Below are 15,914 nucleotides of genomic sequence, written 5' to 3'. Positions count from 1 at the left end.
TCCTTCCATGATGATTTCAGAGGTGGATACTGAAGGATATATCGCATCATATTAGTCAGGAGGTTATTTTTCTTCCTCTTCCCTGCAAAATGACTTCTATTTTCAAAGAGGCATCATTTTATGGTTTTGTCTATGGCTTCCTAATACTGAGTCTCAAAGCTGCTACAGGAAAATATGGCTACATTTCAAAACCTATTGTTTGGAGCAACTGGGGATTATTGGCTTTAAACATCTCAGTAATCCAATACAGTGCTATAAAACATAATTTAAAAATGCAAAGGATTAAGATTTCCTTTCATAGGATTCTACAGAACTCAGAATAGGATTCTACAAAACTTAGCATTTTTAAAGCAACTTCTATTGCTAAAGATGAGAATCACCACTTCTGCAAAGATTTTATTTATGTATTTAGTACATACAAATCTTGCCATGACCTAGAATCCCTCTGTAGTAGGATACCCTAGTACCTTGGCTGTTTGCACACCATATATAAAGTTATATATATATACTTTGCAGAACTGCAGCCTCTGCTTATAATCCTTTACAATTGCATTGTGTTCCTGTGCAAAACAGCAGAGTATGAACTCGGGGAGTATAAGGTTCTCAGCATTCAGTGGAATAACTAAAAGACTTTTTTTCCCAAATATCTTTAAATATGAAAAATTTCCTTTTCTTGACTAAACACTTCTGTCTCATAAGGCTAATTATATTTTGTGAATGACACAAAAGACTTTATATCAATTTGCATTCAGATGAGGGTTGTTTGCTGTTCACTCCAGTGAGACCTGAAATATGCTTCAGCAAGAAGATTCAGGGTTTCAGAAGGGCTCACGGGGTGTTAGTTTCTGGCGGTCTGTTTTAGAATTGCACATTGGGAAGAATGAGATTTACCAGTTACTTACACAGCATGAAAATCTTTTCTTGTATCAGAAGTCAGAGCTCTTGTCATTTAAACAAAATGTTTTACATTAGGCTACTGCATATGGGCCTTTAATGCTTGATTCCCAGTAGATACATATATACATGACTAGTCTCATGGGGTTAGTCATATTCATAAAGTCAGTTTGCTATATATTAAGTCCTTTCATTTTTAATTTTCCTCTTTTGTATGCGATGGGTAAGGGCCACGGTCCTGGTACTTTGGGAGGGAGCTCTGCTGGTGTATGAATAGATCTCTATGTCCCAGAGCTGTCCTGGGATAAGTGGTTCGTTTGGAGAAACAGAACTCCATCTCCTAATGGGCTGATTTCCTGACTGAAAAGACATGCAGAAAGCCCTTAACAGCTGGGGTGCAGCTGAAAGTTAAAAAAGCTGACGTTGCCTCATTCCATTTAAAGTAGACCTTGCAAATGATGATACACCAGTGTTGTACCTCTCTCAATTCTGCGTATCATGTAAGTAGCTCTGTCAAGGAAAAATCAGGCATACTCTAGTTCCAGTGGAAAAATGCAATAATCCTAATTCCAGTTTTGTCCAGATATAGGGTATCTCACAGAAAGCTTGGCATTTTTCAGGACTAAAGGATTTATTTTAAGAACTGGCTTTGCTATATGTGTCATGGAAACTAGATGTGTTGTATAGCAGATCTTGATGTGTTGCATAATTTTATTTCATGTAAATAAAATGAGATCCTTTCCTTTCAACAAGTATGTTGTATAGTGAGTTTAAGCTAAAAAGTATTCAGAGATTGATCTGATAATGCAGAACAGTTTAAAATCAAAAAGTAATTAAGAGAATAACTTAATTTAATTTTAAATGTGGAAGGTACTCGTTCTTATTTTATCTTGTTTCATAAACAAAAGGGACCAGGCTATTTGTTTACCTTTACGTACTGTTTTCTTGAAATGAGTCAAGGGAAGAGAACAAAGTTTGTTAAACAGGGGAAAAAAAATTAAAACCAAATGTTAGGTTATCAAGATGTGTGAAACTAAACTGGTTAGGGCTGAATAGCTTTCTGCAGCAAGAACTAGGATCCTTAAAAAACATTTTTATATTAATTTGTATGTATTTCTTGAAAATACTTGGGCATCAGGTATCAGGTATTTTGAATGCAGCAGTGTACAAGAGGATAAAAATACCTGCTAGACTGAACTTCTGCTTTTACACTGCTATGCATATGTTCACCAATGCACGAGTAATGAAACAGTTGTGCACAAAACTATTCCACATCCCTCAATTCATGTACTTTACTAAAAACTCCCGAAGTAGTTAAATTCATTAGACATCCTGAAGATTGACCAGTATGGGCTCAGTGGGACTCGACTGATTGTTTGATCTGGAAATCTTTTTCCTACCTTCTTTCCATGTGAACTGCTTATTTTTCATGACCTCAATTACAGTATTCAAGGAAGAAAGAGACTTTTAGCTAACCATTTAAGTTAAACCAGGAGTATGAGCCCTGAGGCTGCTCAGAACAGCCCTATCCCAAAAGCACAAAAATGCCCTGATTCTTGTTAGCTTTGCTATGCCTGATTACAGGGAGGAGGGCCCCTGCAGGGCTGGGGGCATTGCCTGGCCGCAGTGGGTCTCTCCCTCCACAGGCACCGGGGGCTCAGCCAGCTGTGCCCACCTCTCCGTTCTTATGCCCAAATCTCAGGCACTCTTAACTCCAGAACTAATATGATACAATATTTATTCTGTCGTTAAAAAACTATTCATTTCCTTGTCTGATGATAAAATTATTGTAAAATAGATCATTCATCTTTTCAGCTAATTCTAATTACAGCTAAAATCTCATTTGGTCTGGGAGTTTACTATATTTACTTGATACTTTTGCAAAGCATTTCAGAACATAATCATCCATTATTATATTGCTACGCTGTGCTCTTGACTGCTTTCTGCCAAGTGTATTCCTGAGAACAATTGCTATTTTAATGTATCATCCAGAAGTTATGGCCTAGACAAATCAGAAAAATTGTTTCGTCTATTGTAATTTGGCATATGGTCATTTAATAGCCCACAGGAAGTCATCATGATTGTTTGGGATTATTTTTGCTATAAATATGATGAAAGAAATTTAAAATTGGCTAGACTTCACTTCCGCGACTGGTCTTGTCATTAGAACAGTGTTTGCTGGCTCTTTAGTTTTATCTATTAGTCATCCGTGAACAGTCATTCAGATTTGTGCGTGAAGTTTTGTAGAGCAGACTGACATTTTAGCTTAGCCTGTCAGAGCAGGGGTAAGCCTGTCGCACCACCTCTGCTGGGCTGTGCTGCGCATTGGGAGCTCTGCGGTCTCAGGGCAAGGGCAGCGGAGGCGATGTGTTGGAGGAGTCAAGACCCTGGCTCTACTCCGTGCCATAGTCTGTGGGCATGGTTATACAGTTTTTCAAGTTGATGACAGATGTGTTCTGAATTAGTTGACTAGCATACCTTCTTTAGGAATATTGATGAATTTTATTTTCTAACAGCAGAAGAACAGACTTAGGTTAAAATTGAAACTTGCTGGCTTTTAGTTTCCAAAATTCAGTAACGACTGCAAGTGTGGAACATAGACATACCATCTATGTAGGTACAAGTGCCCTGAAAGCATGCTCTCGCAATTATTTAGAGAGATCTCTCCTTACATCTGAACATTCTGTGTATACGCCTCACCATGTATGTGACTAGACACTGTTTTAACATTTCTCAGTCCTGCATACCTCAACTGATCAACTTACACGGACAATGTTTGGGAATCTTATTGCACTCATGTGCCTTTCTGATGTGATTTGACCTTGTGTGGTGGCCACTTAAGTCTTTTTTCCCTTTATCCCTGCAGAGCTATTATTCAGTACCAAAATTGCCAACATTTGCTTGTATGCAGTTAAAATATGTTAATGGAATTCTTCCTTATGAGAAAAAGTCCATCTTAGTTCAAACCTGGCATCCACTACATTTAAAGAAGTGGGAAGCAGATTTTTTACAGATTTCTTAGGAAAACAGGATTTCAAAATTAAATGTTGTGCAATTCTAGATAACAATGGAAAAAATCAGGATGTTGCAGTTTGGTCAATTGCCCACGGAGATGGCTTTGCTGTCATTGAGGAATATAATCCATGTGCAGAAATAACAATAATGTTGAGGATAGTTGCAAGACTGATTTTGTGAAAAGACGAGAAACATCCACAGCAAACGATTCTGACAGTTCGCTATCTGTGTAGTGTTGTGCAGTGCCTGGGTAGAAGTGCTGCACACAGAATTTGTGGACGCTTACCAGAGCAGCGGTCCTGGCAGCTGCGGCAGCTAATGTCTTCAGATCCGTATTCCACTGGTACAGGGCTATGAGGTATTTTTCCACAAGAGAAAAGGAATTTCTTTATAAGTTCTTTAACAGTTTTTCCATATTTTCAGCTTGAAGAAGTAGGAAACTGTAGGCTTTCAGCAGCCAAGTTGATGTTAAAATGTTTGAAAGGGTTTAAGTAGATTATTTGGGGAAAAAAAAAAGAAGATAGAAGACGGCTTTGTTGTTGTTAATAATACTGCTTTGGCTTTTAATTAAGTTTATTTTAGCTTTAACTTTTTAAGAGTGTCTTCTGCACCTTTCCTTTTAGGAGGAATATAGTTTGTAAAAAGCCAAATTGTAGTGGTTTTGAATGTAAGTAATTTCATAAAGTTCAGTGGAACCCTGTTCATTTATTCTGTTGGCTCTTCTTGTGCCGATGGGAGTTGGAGGGCTCACTGCTGTGGCAGCCGCTGTGTAACTGGACAGAGACTGTGAACTTCAGGAAGGGAGAAGGCGAGAGGGGCACAGGGAAGCCAGGGAGACACACTGCCTGCAGCTCTAGCTTAATTGCAGCCTATCGAGCAGTAGGTCACTCACTAAAGAGCCAACCTGGTATGACTTGCGTGGAGTCCTTTCACATTATAACTCAAAACAGAAGCAATTACCATAAAGAGACTTAGTGATTTCTTTTTAGCCCAAGTAGTGAATGAGAAATATTTTTATTATCTTGAAGACATGTTAGCCTTGTGGCTTCCTCTCTGTACATTTATATGCAGAGGATAAAACAAAAGGTAGCAAACAGTTTTTGCTTTAAATACTTATTAGTAAATTAAGCATGGTTTTGTGATTACGATTTTGTTTCCAGCACTTCACTCTTGAATAGCTGATAATAAGCAGCTTATGTATCAGCTTGGCTCTTCCATTATTGTTAAGTAAGTATCTTTATAAAGTGTTTACTGATTTACATAACAGTATCGAGAAGTTTGGGAATAATGGTCATATTTGTTTACTTATTTTCATCATTGAGATCATTATGTGATGTTAATGATGAATAATTATCAGTGAATTTAATTTTCAAGTGCATCCAAAATCTATTAATGCAAGCAGGTTATTATTATTTATTTATTTTTCACAACAGGTTTAACAATGCACAGCTGCCTAAGCATACCTTCCTATTTCATTTCTGCTTGGAGCATATTATTCATGCTATAGATCCCTATAGCAATTGTACTTGCCCAGTGTAATTAGGTATCCTGTGCGTGGCACTGAAGACCATTTGGCTCAAAGGAGACTCCATACCACACTACATCTCAGACAGCAGTATCGTTGGTTAACAGAAGGCGATTATGAAGCAGACTGAACTGGCCTTAATACGTAGAATTTGGTTGCATCCATAAATTTCTGTAGACAAAGCAGCCAAAAGAGGTGACCTCACAGCCTGCTTGCTGTGGTGTTAAATTTACACCTGGCACAAGGATGTAAACCCAGAGGTGTTTACTAAACAGGACAGAATAACTAATTTTACAGCTGTGGGATTAGTAGAGAATTTGATGGCTTATATTTAAGAAAACTTACTATTGTTTAGTAAAGTTAAATGATACGGAAACTTAGTAAGTAAATGTTGCATATTAAGGGGTTCAACTTTATTTTTTCTGTGCCAAACTGGGGGGTAAAAGAAGTGTCCTTTCTTTTTAGGAGTAGCTATTATCATATGAATGCACTATGATAACTAGTGTTGAAGGGCTTTTCATATTTAAGCCACTTCCACCACAGACCTAATGCTCCACACTTCACACGCTTATATTGTATCAGAATGAAAGCATTTTTCTGACCAAAATAATATTGCTTTCTTTTTCATGTCTTCCATGCTGGTATGAGTCATCTGTAATGTGACATCATACAACAATAGTAAAAAATTAAATGGATACACCAAATGTACTTAATAAGTATGCTTAGGAAAGCCAGGTTATATTTGCATCTATACGTGTGACTTTCGTTTAATTCATTATGCTGGAGCCATTGTGGTGTTGTAATTGAGGTGATTTCAGTTTTCAACAAAATAAAAAGAAAAACATCATTTTTTGAGGAAACAAACCCAAATATTTCATTCCTTAATTATGAATTACTTATTTATAAACCCCTGTCTGTCAATATTGGGTGTGTATTTTTCTGTAGCTGTGCAAAGGGTGCTAGTGAGTTGTTTATCTGTTTCTGGAGTTATAGAATTTGATGTATGTTCAAGCTTTTCCCTATATTCATAATTTCTCCACCACAGATACCGTGTGTAAGATCTCCTTATTTCTCATTTAAAAAGTCATGCTGCTTTAAAGAAGGTGGTAGCATATATTTATACACATGCCTGTATGAATATAACTTTGAATGTTTTATTACTATCTTGCAGAAGAGTAAAGTGAATTACACTGAAAGCTAAACCAAACATCGTAGGGACCTTGTAAAACTTGGCTGTTCTGTAGAGATTGGAGTACTATGTGTTGGAAACCCCATGGGTAGGTGAAAGTGGCCTTTTTGATGGATCGTTAGCTGCTGGAGGTATAGACCTCAGTTCAGTTTTCACTGTATTTCGCAATTTTTGCTTCAAATATTAATTCTGACCTAGTGTTTTAAGAATTATTAGAAAGTAAGAAATCAATATCATTCTGGTAATTTAAATCACAGGGAAAGTAGGAACAAATAGCCAAATCAATTGTTATATTATCAAAGGTACCTGAATATGTTTTTATTTGTTTGTGGCATTTGTCATCACCAGCACAAAGGCAGCCGAATTGGCAATCAGTGCTGCTTCTCTGCTTTGATAACTTGATCCTCAGAGGGAGGCAGAAGGGCTACTTCAAGGGTAGGGTCTAAATCCAAAATGTAGGTCCTTGGAGTTCTGTCAGCCGCTGCTCCTGCCTAGAAAAACATAGGTAGTTATTTTCGACATGAAAGTCTGTTGGTCATGAAAAGGCATGTGTAGAAATAGTCCACTCTTCATAAGCAAGTATCTTGGTATCTATCTTACATCTAAACCTATGGCTTAACAGCTTGGATCTAAGCTCCAAAGAGGGTGTCGATATAAATTAGGTGTTTCTATAGCTACCTTGCATCTTGGGCTAAATCCATTTGGAAGAATCATGAGAGAATATGATTCTCTATCTTTCAACTCCCAAATGAGGGCCCTAACAAGCAAGTCAGGAGATTTTACAAGGTGGCAGGTACATGTAACAAAACACCAAATATACTCATTACTCAGTATTAATAATTATGAATATATTTTAATCTTCTTATTATCTTGACATTTCCCAAGGCAGTCCTAGTTTTATTTTCTTAATAAAAAAGAATTGCACCTCAAAGACATAACAAAACTATCTTCTCCATTTTTTTTTTCTTTCAGGAATTAAGTTGGGAAGCTACAGAGCATTAAGGTGATGTGTTTAATGTGTGGTGGCATCCTATGTGCAGAACATTTTATCTGAAACTTTTCAGTAGCCCCAAACTTCTTGACTTCCAAGGTGGAAGGGGTAGATTCTTGGATACTCCTGTGCCTACAAAATAACCAAAAATGAAGGAGGACAATTGTTTACATGCCGCTCTTATCTGCCTGGGTGTGCTGTATTACAGCCATGCCGTAACTACAGACAAACTGAACCACGCAAGGCCATCACTTCATGGTCACCATGAAAAGGGAAAAGAAGGACAAGTTCTGCATCGTTCAAAAAGAGGCTGGGTGTGGAATCAGTTCTTTGTTATAGAAGAGTATACAGGACCAGATCCTGTACTGGTAGGAAGGGTAAGAAAGAATTTGGTTTTCATTCTTGAATTTTTTGTGAGTTGCTTTCTTTCCTTGCCATTGCTTTTCTGTTGAATTAGTTGCTTCTTCAGCAGCTGCCTGATTCACCTAAGAATTAATCGTTCTATTGTAGCTCAATTAAGGTCTTAAGCAATATACTACCTAAGTCAATACAGACTTTTCCATTGACCTCAACAGTCTTTGAATGAAGGGGTACAAGCTGTTATCTAACACGACAGCAGGAACCACAGCAACCACTTGAGCAACAATATGCATCAAGAATATCTGGTATCATCCTTGGGTCTTTAAAAATGGTCATTAAAATGTAATGCCTTAACCCAGCAGCTCAGTAAAAGTGTACTGCTCAGTAGGTATCTCTTCATTTCTTTAATGTTATGTTATCAGTAAAACTAAATATATGAAGGCTATGTATAGAGGAAGATATATATCTATGTACACGCATCCTGGACTAATATTTTATTCTGTTAGTGTCTAACACAAACAGAATATAAATACATAAATATAAATACATGGTTGTGAAAATAAGAATGTAAGGTTTTGTTACTTCCTTTACAACGAAGAGGTTGTAATTAAAAACTTGTTGGCAATCACCGATTGGCTCATTTGTCACATCCCGTTTGTCACTTAACAGCTTTTTACATACATTAGTAAGTAGGGTACAAAATCTTTGTAAAAGTGACTCTTCCTTCCAACCTCATTTGAAAAAAGAACCTTTTCTAAATATCTTCTCATGCATTCTCTTCCTTAAATCTTAAACCTTAAATCTTAAAGCTTGGGTCTCAGTAGCACACTACATGCAGTAGCATGCAAGTCTGCGCAGGCAGCTTCTCTGAGCGCAGGGCAGATGTGTTCACAGCGTGTGCCTGCGTACGGATTATCACCTGATGTAAGACAAGATTTTTGAAAACTATGAAATGATAATATTTCCTGAACTTTTTTCTTTCATAAATGCATATATAACAAGTATACCATCTTGTTAAGGTGTGTCTGTTTCTCGTTTTGTAGCTTCATTCAGATATTGATTCTGGAGATGGAAACATTAAATACATTCTCTCAGGTGAAGGAGCAGGAATCATTTTTGTTATCGATGACAAATCAGGGAACATCCATGCAACAAAGACACTGGACCGGGAGGAGAGAGCTCAGTACACTCTGACAGCACAAGCTGTAGACAGGAACACTAACAGACCTTTGGAACCACCTTCTGAATTCATTGTTAAAGTTCAAGATATAAATGACAACCCGCCTGAGTTTCTTCATGAAAACTACCATGCCAATGTGCCAGAGAGATCAAACGTAGGTAAGTACTCGTAAATGTGCTTCAGCTCCTGGCCCTATGGAAGATGTTGCATCGTCAGTACATCATGGCTTTATTTCTTATTGGGAAGTAAAATTTACTTCATGCTCAGCCAGTGGCTCAGTCAATTTGTCTTACTTTGCTGACCAAATCAAACCCTGCACAGCTACTAGCTGTCACGATTGAAGTGTCTCTAGATGGTTCCTAGAACAGGACTATTTCCTTCTAGGAAGGAATGTGAGTGTCCCCTGGAATTTATGGGGTGTGAATCCTCTGGGGTAAACATCATCATTCCCTTGGCAGAGCTGCATAACAAAGCTAAGGAGTTACTGCCACACTATCTATTCCATTTTCGTCTTCTGTTTAAGCTTCTGTCTATCTCAGAGATTTCTACAGGAAAGATTTCTCTGCAGCTTACTGAGGAAAATGTAAACAGAAAACTATTATTTGGCTAATGACAAAAACAATCTAAGGCTTAAACTACCGAGGAAAAAAACTATACTGGTACAGAGTGACTGCTGGCTTCTATATATTCAGTGTTTAGAACATGAATCCACATCACAGCTGATGACAAATCTTTTTGGATCACACAAGTCTATTTTGTCGTATATAAATGGCCAAGTACATTTCTTTTTCATTTACCGAATCTGGGAAAAAGTTAAGAAATAGTTATGCTGTATGACTGAAAGCATCCGCACGCTTCTTACAGACACATTTGCTTCTGACTGTATTCCTTCTGTGTTTGCTTTCCACTTTTAGGTACATCAGTTATTCAGGTAACAGCTTCAGATGCTGATGATCCTACCTATGGGAACAGTGCCAAATTGGTTTACAGTATTCTTGAAGGTCAGCCGTACTTCTCGGTGGAAGCTCAAACAGGTATTATTGAGCAGTTTATTTGAGTAGGACCTCATAACTGGAATACATTAAAATGAAGAACTAAGTATATTGACTGAGGCAGTACAGTTGGATATATCTACTGACGTGTTTGTGCAAAGCTTCCTTCATTCTCTCTCGATTCCAGCTAAGCTTTTTTGCTGGCTGGTCCCCTGGTATTCAATAGAGCTTCTGGTTACACTACACTAGAGCAATGATGCTGTTTCTTTTGTGGTATGATATGATATATGATATGATATGTTATGATATGATATGATAAAAACGGCAGTTTCAACGCTGAACTGTAGTTTTTCCAGGGTTGTTCTGTGTTCAGCTGTGTTGAATATTTCGGCTACTTTCCTTGCATAGCATGATGCACAGTGTAGGGAAAACAGAATCTGCACCAACACTGCAAATATTGCTGTGTTTTAATGCAAGCTAAAAATGCAGTGTCCAATTTCTCCTGATGTGAACATATGAAAATTTGTATGTGCCATATTTTCTTTGTATTTATAGGAATTATCCGAACTGCCCTTCCAAATATGGATAGAGAAGCTAAGGAAGAGTATCATGTTGTAATACAGGCAAAAGATATGGGAGGACACATGGGAGGCCTCTCAGGGACAACCAAAGTGACAATTACACTTACAGATGTCAATGACAACCCACCAAAGTTCCCACAGAGTAAGTAACAACTTCTTTGCATTTACTACCAGTACCTGTATTTGTATACTATCAGATGTATTCAAAAAGCAGTAACTGATGGATTATCACAGCACACATGTGAATAGATAAATATTACATACTGCTAGTAACATACAGAGCCTTAGAATCTGGATTATTTCCTTTGTGTTGCAAAGTGAGACGCTTTTTAAGGTTAAGATTACATTAGAAGGATTCCTAACCCTACAGTTCATTTTTTAAACCACTGGACCATGTTATATTAGAAATACACCTATGGTATGACCAGGGAGACATAGTGTGGACTTTTCTGTTAGTGGAGAAAGAAGCCCTATTTCTTGAGGGCCATCTTGTGTGTTAAATCAAATTGGTCAAGAATACTAGAAAATGTACCTGCCCTGCAGCAGTGCTGGATTAGCTGGTTTACCTTTTTTCCCTTTTTCATAATTCTGCTGTGGATGGTGAAAGACACTATAAAAAAGCAAGTAGCATTCATTACTCTGCTCAGACCACAAGAACTTTTAGAAATCATTGCAGGGAAATAGGAGGTTAAAACAAAAAATCACGGCAGAAATCTCTCCAATTAGACTGACAGCATTTGAAAGAAGTCTCCAAGTGGCTTCGTGTCATGCCTTTCAGTACTCCAAGTTCATAGCTATTTGCAAGCATAGTTATGGTAGTCATTTTCAAGGAACAAATCCAATTTGATTTTTGATGAAGATGAATAAAGAAAAGATCTACGTTATGTTCTTAAAGCTGTATTTCTCAGGCTTGAAGTCTCATGCTTTTCTTGGCCCTTGATGAAAATGTTGTACAATCTATTAATGGCTCCTGATTATGCCCTTTCAGGTCTTTGACAGACCTTCAAGCGAGTGAGCATCATTTTTTATTTCACATAGCCTTTCATTTTAAGTGTTGATGCTTTATCCTTTACTTCTCTAAACACTCTGTGGATGGCGAATGTCCGTAAGAATAAAGGTTAAGACTGGATATTCCTCAAGACTTATATTTACCATGACAGTCCAAGCTAAATTTAGTACAATTACATTTCTAAATTGATGGTTGAAGTGTATTGCTGGTGGTCAAACAAAGCAATTTTTTATACCTGTGCTATTTATTTTTCACACATAAAATTAATCAGGACTGACATTAACAGATTCAGTCTTCACAGTTGGGTGGAAGTACATTAGTGGACCCACACATCTGTTCTGCAGCTTATCTCTGCATGGGTTTCTGTTGGGTTTGTTTGGAGTGCAGTGCACACACCAGCCCAGCCCAGCCTGTTTCTCCTCTGAGCAACTGGTATGACACTGATACACCCTGGATAAGACCATCTCTCTAACAGCTCTTTTTCCGATGTTGCAGCTTCCTGGACCCTCATGCAAAAGTTTAAATTACATAGCCAGTCCCTAAATGTAAAAATCTATGTCAGCATTTTCTACCATTCTAATAGGAAAGTATTAAATCCTAAAAATGTCAGGTTTTACATAGCTCACAAACATACCTTTTCACTCAAATCATAACCTGGAACCCCAGTACATGGTATTTTGTTGATTAATTCCATCAAGTGATGGATTTTTCTCTAGAAATTCCAGCCACTTTACCGAGTATTTTGGGAAAATATTTAAAATTATCAGAAATGTTAAATAGCAGTTACTAAACTTAATCATCTAACGCCAACTTAAAACCTTAATTTGGAATGCTTTGTATCTCAGAAACAGGTTTGGCCTGTTCATATAGACATTCAAATGATTGATTTTTTTTTATTATTTTCTTTCTTCTTGTTCTTTTTTTTTTGTTGTTGTTGTTCATTGCTCAAGCACTTAATGAGTTATGTGCTTACATTTTGGGTTCTTTGTGACTGGAGTTAATGACCTATTCCAATGACATGTGCCAATTGTTTTTATGGGTAATGAGCCAAGTCCCTGCCTGGTGTAAGTCTCCTGATGTTCCTAGGGTGCTCGTGTAGCGACAAAGAGCAATTATGGAGCGGAGGATAAATTAGATTATTTTATTTTATTATGCTTCCCCCCCCCCCCCCCCCCAACTCATTAATGCTGATGTGCTGATGAAGTAGCAGAAAATGCTTACATAGATTTGTACATTTAGGATGAGGTTATGTTATCCAAACTGTGGAGTGGGTTGGGAAGGTTGTGAAATCAATGCTGCCTAAAGGACAACTGTTGGAGAGAGATCTATCCAGGAACAGTAATGCTCTCCTCTGGTGCCCCTGAATACACAAGGGAAAAACTGTACGGCAACACATCTATGGGATGTTTGGGGATGGCTTTCCTGCTGGAGTTTGATGAAGGAAAGCTGTTTTCTGTTTGATATGGAATGCCACACAAATTGGTATGTATTCTCTGTTGTGTTGAATTTTAAGCATCATTGCTACTGTACGTTCACCCTCCAAATTTAAGCCATAGAAAGCAACTGATCTATTCTTTAGCCAGCACAGCAGAGAGGTCTTATCCAATTTGTTGTATAAAATTTATGGCTCCTGAATGAATGGGCAGAAATGCTTCTGGACTCTAGAGACTTGAAGGTCATACTATGAGTCGTATGAAAGAGAGTTTTCCTTCCTTTTTTGTAATAATGTTTCTTATATGAATGATAACCTTGATGTTACAACAATTTCTGCATTCGGAATAATTGATTGTCTTTTTAACCCTACCCTGAACAGAGAGATACACAGATGTGTTGTAAAACATCAGTAGGGAGGTAATGTTACATAGATTAGCAATGTGCTTCAAGATTTCACAACTGACTTGCTTCTCAGAGCTCTTTATAATGTAACATTCCTTCAGGGGATTTGAAAATGTAAAAAATTACTGTGTTTATTTGGAACTTACAAGTTAAACTAGTAAATACACAACTGGAGAGCAGACTGCATACTTAAGGCAGATGCCTTTTTTCCTTCCACCAGGTGTGTACCAGATGTCAGTGTCGGAAGCAGCTGTTCCAGGAGAGGAAGTAGGAAGAGTGAAGGCCAAAGATCCAGACATTGGGGAAAATGGCTTAGTAGCTTACAGCATCATTGACGGAGATGGCATGGATATGTTTGAAATTACAACAGATTACGAGACTCAGGAAGGTGTTGTAAAGCTTAAGAAGGTGAGTATTACCTACCAATGTGTAGCATTCTTTGTTGTTGACAGAAGATTTGGTAATAATGGATTAGCACCTAAGATCAAATATCAGTAAATGCAATTTCACTTAATTTGTTTCTAGAGCTGTGATTAACTCTTAATATTCCATTTCCCCATTAGCTGAATTGGAATGGAAGAAAATAACCCAGAAGAGTTACATAAATACTTACAGTGGATAAATTGCACAAACTAAATGAATTCATAATAAAACGTCACGGTAAAATACAATGCCATCAGCTTCATTGTTAATGAAGTTTTGCCTAGTGCTGATAAGTAGCACACATTCACTGTTGCTTTATGTTCGGTCTGAATAGCCTCATGCCCTATAGTTTGAATTCTTCAACTGTGCATTGTCCACAATATTGTTCTGAAGGAGTCACAGGCTATGAGAAAAGCAGCAAAAATACGGAGGTGATCTCGGATACAATCCATCAGCATGCTCTTTAAAAGTGTTACTAAATGAATTTTAAATTACAAATGATAAATCATAAATCTTATTCATTATTTCAGCATTATTATTTTGCCCTTTGTATCTTTATAGCTATTAATCTGTCCTGGAGATAACCAAAACTGAAAGGAGAAGGCCTGGGCAATTTAATGTGAAAGTTAGCCCTGCCTTGCACATTGGGATGGTCTCGCAGAAAGACACCCAGAGGTCTCTTCTGGTCAAAACTCTGCTGTGGTTCAATTACTCTCTCTGTTGTAGAGGTGGGAGTGTGTTATTTGTGTGTTTTACAATGCAGGTGGAACTGTCACACCACTAGTCTATGGTGTTAGCAGACTGTGACTTGTGGTTGGCACCTGCATGATCATTTTGAGGTTCCCAGTGCTGCAACGCTGCGGCCATGCCATGTTACTGACAGCACAGGTGTGCTGTGGCTTTTCCCAGCCTCCCGAAAGGACTTACCTCATGGGGCATTATTTCACCTCCCCATTGTAAAGTGCTCCGAGATCTATGGATTGAAAGACAGACAGAAATGAAAGCACTGCAAAGCATCTGCACATTTCCCCTACTACTTAAATAATTTAACTTCTCTGGGTCCATAATTTAACTTCTCACGATGCTCCCAGTTCAAGCCACATCCATATCTCTAAAGGAACACATGCCAGCTTGGGATAGGCCAATGCTGGCATATTGTGGGAACCCCTTCCCTATCCATTGCTGTTTTGTGTTACATGGGAGGCTGTATGAAGAAAAGGTTAATTTTCCCAATAATGATGGTCTCCTGAGTGATACAGCAAGCAAAGAGCAAGACAAGGACCGTGTCGTGACATCTTGAGCGCCTTCCTATGCTGCTCCATACATAGAATGTAGCTCCTTCCATTTGAGTCTTGATGTTTTTAAATACACACATTTCAGTCTAAGCTTGTTGACAGATGCTCACATTTGTTTTATGTCATTGAATACTAGGGGACTGCTTACTGCTTTTACACTCTACTTCTCCTAACTGTGGCATGTGTTGTCTTATTTCTCACAGCTCTTAGATTTTGAAACCAAAAAGTCCTACAGTCTGAAGGTAGAGGCAGCCAATGTACATATTGACCCTAAGTTCATCAGTAATGGGCCATTCAAGGACACAGTAACAGTGAAGATATCAGTGGAAGATGCCGATGAGCCACCTGTATTTTTAAAGCCAAGTTATGTTTTTGAAGTACAAGAAAATGCAGCATCTGGTACTGTGGTTGGAAAAGTGCATGCCAAAGACCCTGATGCTGCAAACAGTGCTATAAGGTATGCTTCATCAGAGCGAGCTGTTTCTTTCTAAGCATTAGCTTTTAGAATTGTTATGCAAGTTATTAAGATAGTGCGATAGATCTAGCACAGTAATATTCTACATTCACCCAGGATGTTAATAAATTTAACCATATAGCATTGTTTTTAATGACTTGTTCCATAAG

At 37.8% G+C, this 15,914-nt stretch overlaps 1 protein-coding gene and 1 long non-coding RNA gene across 3 annotated transcripts in view; one reads left to right on the top strand and one right to left on the bottom strand.

Annotated features, from left to right (window-relative positions):
• The window catches only part of CDH11 (cadherin 11), an 81,788-nt gene that overhangs the window by 53,409 nt on the left and 12,465 nt on the right, over positions 1 to 15,914 (top strand). The window contains exons 4-10 of one of the 2 annotated variants that reach the window (XM_056360905.1): positions 6,606 to 6,711; positions 7,596 to 7,991; positions 9,018 to 9,312; positions 10,069 to 10,188; positions 10,702 to 10,869; positions 13,793 to 13,980; positions 15,494 to 15,747. In XM_056360905.1, coding sequence (XP_056216880.1) covers positions 7,764 to 7,991; positions 9,018 to 9,312; positions 10,069 to 10,188; positions 10,702 to 10,869; positions 13,793 to 13,980; positions 15,494 to 15,747 — 1,253 coding nt within the window. In that variant the 5' untranslated portion in view covers positions 6,606 to 6,711; positions 7,596 to 7,763. The remainder of the gene's footprint in view (positions 1 to 6,605; positions 6,712 to 7,595; positions 7,992 to 9,017; positions 9,313 to 10,068; positions 10,189 to 10,701; positions 10,870 to 13,792; positions 13,981 to 15,493; positions 15,748 to 15,914) is intronic. The other variant, XM_056360904.1, reaches the window with a different exon arrangement.
• Positions 6,772 to 15,914, bottom strand: part of LOC130159366 (uncharacterized) — a 34,563-nt gene continuing 25,420 nt past the window's right edge. The window contains exon 3 of the long non-coding RNA XR_008825719.1: positions 6,772 to 7,114. This is a non-coding gene — a long non-coding RNA (uncharacterized LOC130159366). The remainder of the gene's footprint in view (positions 7,115 to 15,914) is intronic.

Source organism: Falco biarmicus, chromosome 15 (genome assembly GCF_023638135.1).
Source record: "Falco biarmicus isolate bFalBia1 chromosome 15, bFalBia1.pri, whole genome shotgun sequence".
NCBI classification, from domain to species: Eukaryota; Metazoa; Chordata; class Aves; order Falconiformes; family Falconidae; genus Falco; species Falco biarmicus.
The sequence above is the reverse complement of the archived record's forward strand: the minus strand, read 5'-3'. Positions and strand labels throughout refer to the sequence as shown.